This window comes from Alosa sapidissima, chromosome 20, assembly GCF_018492685.1.
Source record: "Alosa sapidissima isolate fAloSap1 chromosome 20, fAloSap1.pri, whole genome shotgun sequence".
Classification (NCBI taxonomy): domain Eukaryota; kingdom Metazoa; phylum Chordata; class Actinopteri; order Clupeiformes; family Clupeidae; genus Alosa; species Alosa sapidissima.
In genome coordinates, this window is record NC_055976.1 from 15,166,648 (window position 1) to 15,176,287 (window position 9,640).

At 41.3% G+C, this 9,640-nt stretch overlaps 1 protein-coding gene across 1 annotated transcript; it reads left to right on the forward strand.

Annotated features, from left to right (window-relative positions):
- The first annotated feature begins 1,827 nt into the window (after positions 1-1,827).
- Positions 1,828-5,213, forward strand: gm2a (GM2 ganglioside activator). The gene is made up of 4 exons (XM_042074840.1): positions 1,828-2,128; positions 2,234-2,386; positions 3,207-3,389; positions 4,360-5,213. Exons 1-4 carry the CDS (start codon positions 2,027-2,029, stop codon positions 4,513-4,515), a joined length of 594 nt encoding a protein of 197 aa, XP_041930774.1. The 5' UTR covers positions 1,828-2,026; the 3' UTR covers positions 4,516-5,213.
- Positions 5,214-9,640: the final 4,427 nt, after the last annotated feature.

Sequence of the window (9,640 nt, forward strand, 5' to 3'; positions counted from 1 at the left end):
ACACCGCTGCTGTTGCATAAGAAGGATAGAGATCATCACTGAAATGTGTTGGGTCATGACGACTGATAATGACGAATCAGACTTTCAAATCTGTTTTTCTAAATTACCAACAGCAGATGGCGCAGACTAAGCATTTTCAGTGGGTCAGGAAAAGACTTCACTTCTCTCCTCTCTCTGACTTCCCCTTCATCTCAGCATGTTTTTCCCATGCATGCATAACCAGAGTGATTTGAAATGTATTGAAAATGTGTTCCACGGTCCCAGCTCACAAGTACGGTACTCTACCTGAAGCTTTGCTGCCACCAACTAACTAGAAGCTCTCCAATTTCCATATTTTAAACCATACCTACATTGCTCTTATCAGGCAATCCAGGTTACACCATACTGCAACTATGTTGGCCCCTGGAGTTGGCCTGTGCTCTAAGGCCTGTAGTAGGCAATGTAATTATCCTGGCTCTGGGATAGCTTACCCATCTTTACGACAGTCTATTATCTTCACACAGACACATAGCCCTGTGTGCTGACACAGCCATCCTAAAACCATCTGAAGTGGGCCTTGTCAAAATCTTGAATTAAATCTCCATTTAACTTATATACTTGATTTAATATAATAATTGTCATTAATTGATATCATGCTTTTAAAATATTTACATTTGTGGGGGCAGCCGTGGCCTACTGGTTAGCGCTTCGGACTTGTAACCGGAGGGTTGCCGGTTCGAACCCCGACCAGTAGGCACGGCTGAAGTGCCTTTGAGCAAGGCACCTAACACCTCCACTGCTCCCCGAGCGCCGCTGTTGATGCAGGCAGCTCACTGCGCCGGGATTAGTGTGTGCTTCACCTCACTGTGTGTTCACTGTGTGCTGAGTGTGTTTCACTAATTCACGGATTGGCATAAATGCAGAGACCAAATTTCCCTCACAGGATCAAAACAGTATATACTTATACTATTTATAGTAGAAGTATTAGTGTAGGCTAAAACATGAAAATTGTAGCCTACGGTGGGGTTGACTTTTATCATTTTCGATTTGAATTTTTATACCCATATGTAAAAACAGTTCTGTATGTGTACATACTATCTTGCGCTAGGAGTAAACTAACAGCATCATGGAGTCAAGGAGACAGCTCTGTCCACATTTCCCACCCATCAAGTAGCCTAGGCCTAGGCTAATGGCAAATCGTATAATGTTGCAACCTCGTCAGTCCTCAATGATGTAAGCCTTTGTGAAGAGGTGCTTAACCATAGCCTGCTATAACACATAAGTAGCCAATTAATCTGAGACAACAACAGTAGAAAGCAAGAAATAAACAAGAACAACATTCATCGTGGAACAACAGGACACATGGACCCCTCGGATAAGCAATAATCAGGGCCACAGCTCTACGCAGAGCTGGCAATAATACAACTTTAGCTCTATCTAGCGGCCATAGTGTAGAAGTGTATATCATTCCATACTCGGTAACAGGTTGCCTAATGCCTGCAATGGCAAAATAAGCTTTTACATTTTTTTTTTACATAATGCAACGAAATGTGAACACACATTTCCGTTTAACCAACCTCGGGCAAACATTAAAGTGTTAACAAGGCAACTGGCGAGTTATCTGCTAAGAGCGGTAACCCTGGAGCTAAGTTGATGCTGGCCTAGCTACTGCCAAATAAAGGAACCTGGGCAACTCGAAAAGTTTGTTAAAACAAAACGCACTCACAAATTAGGCCGTCTTATTCAGCCTTTTGTTTTCAAAATCAGATGATGTTCTTGAATAAAGTCGGTCTAGTAGTTAGACACATCTGTGGTCCTCCCTCCTTTAGAGGTCTCCCATGCGCATGTTCAGTTAGATATGCGGAAGAAGGCGGCAGCCAAACACTCAAATGCAGAAGTTGTGCCATCAGTTTGAACACTCGCATTTGAAACTAACAGATAATTACTTCGCCCTCAGACACTCGTCTAATCATTTTAGGAGAGCAACATCTCGGCTGTTAGCCTGTCCGACATTTCCTGTGCAGACCGCTTTGCTCCGAAAGCAGCCATGAGAGACCACCTGAGTATATTGTTGTCATTATGCATCGCAAGCCTTTTAGCGCAGCCCGCCTGCACCTTACACTCTAGGCATCGTCTGAAATTAAAACAGGTGAGTGACTGAGTCCATTGGTCTTATGTGTATCTATTTAAATGTTTTGCACGTGCACATATTGCAATCACAGTGTTTTGAAAGTATGAACGGCGTGTTTGACAGCTCGTGGGCTTTGCCTGGAAAAACTGCGGATCGCCTGACGATCCAGCTGTCATGAAGACTCTATCGATATCGCCAGACCCAATCTCTGTCCCAGGAAACCTAATGGCAAGTGCGACGGGGACAACATCCGTGGCGCTCATTGCTCCCGTGTCTGTAAGTAGCTAGCCTAGGCCTACTCAATCACATATTGGGTGCGATAACCAAATGAAGACGCGATTGATAAAACAAATCTAACTAAATTGGTTGTAGCCTAATGCTTGATTTACTGTTGCTAGACTACTGGCAACTCATAGAAGCTGTTAAAGGCAGTTAAGGTTTTTTGGACTTCTTAACGTATTGTTTTATAAGCTATCAAAGATGGCTCTGGGCGGGGGCCGTTTGTTTGCAGTTGTGTTTGATGAGCGGATTCCATGTGTTCGCTTAAGTGTGACATGTAGTAACCTGCCCAAATTAGACAGCAGTTGACTTCTAACTCATGATCACTATCACTATCACTTCAGGGGATATGCAACATATAGCTCAGCTCAAATAGACAACAACAGGATTTTGCAACCTCAGAATGTCAACATCGTTGCAACCATGTCCAGGCCAAGAATCCAGTAACAAAACCTAGGCTTAACCGTTACACATTTTGCTTAAATAACCTACAGCATTGTAAGCGTAAGTCCACAGTAAAACACAATGCAAACAGGACATTTGATTAATGACTGATTCCCGCAAACCTTATAGAATGGAACAACAGACCGGCAGTAGATTTTTATAACATGCAGAAATGAGATCATTTTACAATTGAATGGTTGGAGGCTGTATCACATGATTACTCATAAGACCTCTTGTGAGCGCTCATGGGGTTAAAAATATGCGACCTGCGCTAAACTAGGACATCAGCAGCAACACTGCTGTAAAATAATATATCTTGTCACAGTCACAAGTGCTTTCTGCCATTCAATGATCTTTGTTTGTTTTTGTCAAGGTGAACGTGACCTTGGAGAAAGAAGTGGCTGGTTTTTGGGTCAAGATCCCATGTTTGGAGGAGATTGGGAGTTGCCATTACCCCAACGCCTGTGACTTGCTGGACCAGCTGATCCCTCCTGGACAGGACTGCCCAGAGCCTCTGCACACATATGGTCTGCCCTGCCATTGTCCCTTCAAAGCTGTGAGTAGCACATTCACTCTTTTAGTCCTTTTTATTATTATTATTTTCTGGTCATATGCTCAGGTGTTTCGAGTTGATAAAGCTGAGAGAATTGTTTGCTAAGAACACCTTAGCCTATTTGAACATGAACATACATTTGTATTTGGTTTAGTGCACATATGGACACTGAACATTGATAACAAAGGGTGGGGGTGGGTGTTTTTACGTATCAAACATTTTGCACATTTTGGGGCCCAGTGTTGGCAATGATGTTACATATTTCTCTTGTGATGTTGCTGGTATGTTGAATAAGAAACAGTGCTTCTTTTTGTGTTTCTCAGCCTGACTGAAAAATATATATGACTGAAAAAAAAAACCAGTTCCTCTTATACTGTTAAATGTAACATCTTTGTCCAGCCAAAATGTGCTGTTGTAACCCATTTCTTCACCCATGGTATGGTTATACTGCATGTGGGCTTTCTCAGTTCATATGTGCATTGCTTGCTTATAGTTTCATATCCCTTTCAGAGAGGCCAGCCTTAATGATACGTGACTGAACATGCAAGTCTTTGTGGTCCACAATCCATTTCCTGCATTATCCTGTGATGTTCTTTCAACACATCCGTCTCTTTACTCCTCACCATTTGATATGTGTGAATGTGTGTGTGTGTGTGTGTGTGTGTGTGTGAATGTGTGTGTGTGTGAATTGGTAAACAACTGTGAGGCATACTGTGAATCTGTAAAGCGTTTTAGAGAAAAGTGCTATGGACCCTTTCAACAAAGTAAACACAAACAATGCTTGAACATTCTATTTGGGCCCCAATCTACTTCCTCTGCATTAAGGTAACATATGGAATGTTAAAAAGGAAGTCGTGTGGGGCCAACTATGATGCTGATAATGGAACTCTCTTGAAAGGGTCCATATAAATGTGATACATTTACATTTACACTTCCTTTTTTCCCTGCATTCTTCCTCTTCTTTTTTAAAAAGGGGGACTACACTCTGCCGCAGTCGGAGTTCTACTTGCCAGACATTGACCTGCCCTTCTGGCTCACCAATGGCGACTACAGAGTCCAGGGCATTCTGGGAGCAAATGGAAAGGAGTTGGGGTGCCTTAAAGTGAGCTTGTCCATCCACTCGACCTGAGCCCACAGGTCTTACGCTGGACTAGCAGTGCCATGTGCACAGGGGACCGTCACTCGACTGCACAGCCATGGCAGCCATTTCAATGTGCATTTAACTGTAAAGGGAGGCTCTAAATCAGTAGAATTTTCATACATGCCATTGAAGCTTTTTTTTTGTTAAGTTCCTCTTTTTCTTCTGATGCAGGCTCAAAGAAATTACCTCTGTTAAAAAAAAAAAAAATCTATCTGCAGTTGATGATCAGAAAAGCTGTCATTTTATCTCTTACGTATGTCTCATTTGTCTCATTTAAAATCATTAAAAAGGGGGTTTATGTCTGGGGCTAGACTTAATCCATCAACAACAAACAAACAACAAACAATCTGTCCCTGTATTTGATAAGGGACATGTGGTCATATGAGGTGATCACAGATAAAGGACAATGTTGTCTGAATCACTATTTTTATCTTTCAGAAAAGCACTTACTGTAGTATTTTTTTACTGCTTTGTAAACAGGTACATTTCATTTGTTATATTATGTGGGTGTTGCTGAATACATTGTATTTGCCAAATCACACAAGTTTAGTGCCTAAAAGAGCTCCTCAGGGGTTAAATGGGTCTTCCATTCACATTTTAAATCACAGTGTTTTATAGCTTTTCGAGAGGGGTGTTGCTGATCACGTGGAAAGACGAATAAAGGTGTAAATGGATGTTGAATATGATTTAAATTATGTATTTTACAGAATGATTTATTTCCTCACATTATCATAATGCATAACACACAGTATCGCACATCATATTGAACATTAAACATGCTGTATGTGTGCGTGTAGGCTACATGCATGCATGTGTCTAAGGCTGAGTCTACAACCTCAGTAAAAGAAACATAAGGGTCTGTACAGGTTAAACAGCCAGTAGTCTTAATAAACTCTCTGACCTTGCTACATTTTACAGGCTCTTCATAAAGGTGTGTTCAGTTTTCCTAGTTTCATAAAAACACCCTTTGCACAAAAGGGAAGGAGTTGTGACATGATTGTTACTCAGTTGGGCGGCAATCAGAGCCTGTAAAAATCAAACATTTGACGAACAGACCAAAATGTAATGCAGGGCTCAGGAATGTCCATTGATTATAACATTCATGTTTCCATGGTCCATTAGTGCTGTGAACTTAAGAGGGGTGTCCTACAAAGCGAGACCTATTCTCTGGGAGTGACCACTAATCCCAAAGAGTATGTCACTTTTTAAATGATAGATATTCAATGTAGTGTTTTTGTTAGAGATCAGTGATTACTTGTGACACTACTTGGCTAAGCCAGTAACTTCGCTTTTTAATACAGCCCTCAGGATGTGGAGCATCCTGATAGATGTTCAATTGCACTGTTTGCACACTTGATGGTGCCATTTCCTTGTAGACCATGTCGGCCTCATTTTTGCCACGCAACTTACAGTATAGAAAACAGTTAAATCTGGAGGTTAAGGAAAATCATCAGATCTTATTGTAAATGGATATTGTCCTTAATGTTCATGAATGTATTGATGTCAACAACGAGATGTTACAATATTCTCTGTTGCTTTGGAAATTCATCAATCACTATCCATGGATGAAATTATTTTTTAGAATTCAGTTTGGTCTCAATATCACATCTGTTGCTGGCAGAATCTGAATTTATCTTCCCCCCCATATAATTTGCCCTCATTCCAACAAGTAAAGATTTTGTCAAAATGTGATGCAAGTGAATAAAGTAATTATTGTTCCAATTGATCTTTTGTGATTCATAACTTGGACACAATTAAGATATAATGCATAACTCTTTTCTGACAGAACTCACTTTATTCTCCATATCATTTCTCTTCAAAGGGGTCATTGCTGTTATCTGTAACTTTGTCAAATAAATTCAAGCCGTGACCTCTGACAATAGCCCCATTCCTTTCATTCCTGATTCAGGGTTGTCTTGGTGCTCCATCATCCCCCCATCATCACACCAGATGGCCAGGTGTGTTGCTTTCAGAACGGTATGACTCATCTCAAAAGTGCAAAGCCCCTTTGTGTGTGTGCGAGAGAGAACCACAAAATGTTTAATCCGCTGGAGGTTCTGTTTTTCCCTTGTTTGCATGTTTGTTTTGTTTATTTATATGTCGTATGTAAAGCAACTTGAGTTTTAGTGTTGAGTGATCTAAAATGATGGTATCTAAAATTGTTTTTTTGTTGTTTTTTTTTGTTAGTTTCACCACACGGATAATTAAAAACAATGTTAAAGGAGAATTCCGGTGACATAGACACCAGACCCCCCCCCAAAAAAAAAAACAATAGCTAAAGGAACATTAAAGCATCTTGTGACTAAATTTGACTAAAATTCCAGCTATTGTTCTAACAGCTGTGGTGTCTGGATATCCCTTTAGTCTCACCTCTGATGTGTGACTTTGTGTGTCTGTACCAGTGCAAATGTTTAAAAGGGTGTAGGGTGCTTGTTTGGGGAGGGTATATTGGTGGGATTTGTGCTGTGAAAAATATAGCACAGCGTTTGTGTACATTTGTGTGTGAGCGCATATGTCTGTGTGAGTGTGTACATGTCTGTCAGTCAGCTAGTGTGTGTGAGTGTGTGCTTGTATGTCTGAGAGTTCACACATGGTCAGAGGCCAGTGGAAAGAATGTTATCTCACAGCAGACTGTGAAGTTGAACTGAGTCTTACTCTTTTTTTGGAAGAGAGAGTGAGTGAGAGAGAAAGAGACTGAGGGAGGCACAAGGCACATTCATGGAGCTTATAGTGCCACTACTCACCGTGACATGCTCTCCACGTGGGCCCTTTCAAGAGAGTTCCATTATCAGCATCATAGTTGGCCCCACAAGGCTTACGTTTTAACAAACCATATGTTATCTTAATGCAGAGGAAGTAGATTGGGAACCAAATAGAATATTCAAGCATTGTTTTTGTTTTTATTGTTGAAAGGGTCTATACAGATTTACACACCCAACCTCCGGCCTCTTCTCTTCTAATGCACCCACAGGCTCTTTTTTGAGCTAAAACATTAAAAGGTTTTATTTATTAAAACAGAACATCTGACATTTCAAATGTGCCTAAGAAAGTGTTACATGCATGAGCTACATATCCTAGAAGAAAAATGCAAACATTTTGAACATCTTGCTGCGGTGACTGCCATTTCCTTTTTACTGTTTAAACATGTTGCCTAAATGCTTTAGAGTGAGGCTTTCTCATGGGAGGTCTCTGACAAACCTCAGCTGCAAAACTGATTAGTGAAAAGCTGTGGTTAGTGTTAATTATTTTTTTGCATTTTTTATTTTACCCTCAAATCCACAAGTATAAAAGCCAATCTCCTTAATCAGCCTCTGAGGGAGCTGTACAGCATACTGGAAGGAATTATGCAGTGTAATTTCCTTTCTTCCACACTACAGAGGAAAACGTTACAGATCCCTAAACCGTGAAAGATGTTAGCCTGACTTGTGATTTGCAAATACCCTTTAACAGTAAACTACTTGAGCTTGACTGGTGTACCATATTTAGGGCATTCTTTATGTTCAAATATCCATGACTTCACAAGTGAGTGGCGTTCATTCCCTCGATAATCCACGTCTTTAGCAAAAGCCAACCGTTTTATGAGATTGCAGCATTGTTTTTCCTGCAGATAACGGTGCAAGGCCTGATTTATCTATTAGCTTGTCACTTTATTATGGCAGCCATGGAGGTTAGGGCCTGAGGGGTAACTGAGACTGCACAGCTGCCAGCTCGTGGAACGTTCCCCTGTTCACACACACACACACACATTCACTGATACACAAACATGCTCTCTCACTCTATGCTCAGTCTTTCTCTCTCTCTTACTCTGCCCTCTCTCTCTCTCTCATACAAGCACACAGGAGTGCCAGGCAACAACTGCTGTATCTTTATGTCAGATTAAAGCTGCCCTATAAATAGAAAGGTTTTCTCTTCTTTTTTTTTTTTACAAAATTGAAAGTGTTTGGAATTCTCCCGAAGACCCACACTTGAGGTGGTATCATGTTGTTGCCTAATATAAACGTAACCCGAGAGATGTACAGCCCAATATAGTGCCTGTATCTTTGATATCGGCACAGCTACAGTAACATCACAAACTCAGCATAAGCTTTAGCGTAGCTGTGGAAGTGCAAATGAAAGCTGCCTCACCACCACAGCACTGAACATCTCCTATTACAGATATCTAATATGAAATGTAACAATATGATATTTGGACATTCTGAATAGGGAGAATCTCTCGTTTTCACCTGAGTTTGACTGTCAGCTATGATGTCACCCCAGTTGGCCTGATAAGAATCTATAGCAAGGGGCCAAGGAAAACAAAGGAGTTTATGGCCTGTTATCATGCCGTGTCTGTGCTTACATTCTCAGCTTGCCACCCAGCATATTACCCAGCATGCCGTTCAGGGATGGTTGGCATAGGCGATGACAGATTAATGTGCCGCTGGTTTCCCACCAGAGCTCACAGTGGATTGCTCCGTAGGATTCCTTGAACGTGTATTTGTTGGCAGGAGAGAGGTATCAAGAAAAAAGTGAGAGATTTTGCCATAACTGATAGGAATATGCCATCAAAATCATGTAAACTGCACACAGGGCTGTAATTCTGTAATGCTTCACTGTGCCAGGAAAAATCTAATTCAGTTAGACCCCATGATATTTTGGTCATTTAAAGTTCAGCCTTGAAACCTAATTCCATCACAGGTGATATTCTGCAGTTATATCCAACAACCAGTGACCACACGTCCCATGCCACTTCTAAACCCTGATAAGGAAAAGTTGATTATGTGCACATTTTGATTACATACAAATGCTTTTAATTCCTTCGGATGAGACGTTAAACCGAGGTCCAGACTCACTGTGGTCATCCCATGGCACTTATCGCAAAGAGGGGGTTCCCCAGTGTCCTGGCTAAATTCCCAACCTGGCTCATTCAATCTGGTCCCCTAATCATCCCCCTATGCAGTGTAATTGGCTCAATCACTCCCTCACTCTCCACCTTAAGCCGTTGTGTGGTGAGCGTTCTGGCACATAATGGCTGTCGTGCATCACCCAGGTGGGTGCTACACATTGGTGGTGGTTAGTCAGGTTCCCCCTTCAATGTGAAGGGCTTTTGAGTGTTGTGAAAAGCACTATATCA

Coding starts and splice junctions, on each gene's coding strand:
- gm2a (XM_042074840.1), top strand. CDS start 2,027: ATGAGAGACCACCTGAGTATATTGTTGTCATTATGCATCGCAAGCCTT. Junction 2,129..2,233: donor ATCGTCTGAAATTAAAACAG/GTGAGTGACTGA, acceptor CGTGTTTGACAG/CTCGTGGGCTTTGCCTGGAA. Junction 3,390..4,359: donor GCCATTGTCCCTTCAAAGCT/GTGAGTAGCACA, acceptor TTTTTTAAAAAG/GGGGACTACACTCTGCCGCA.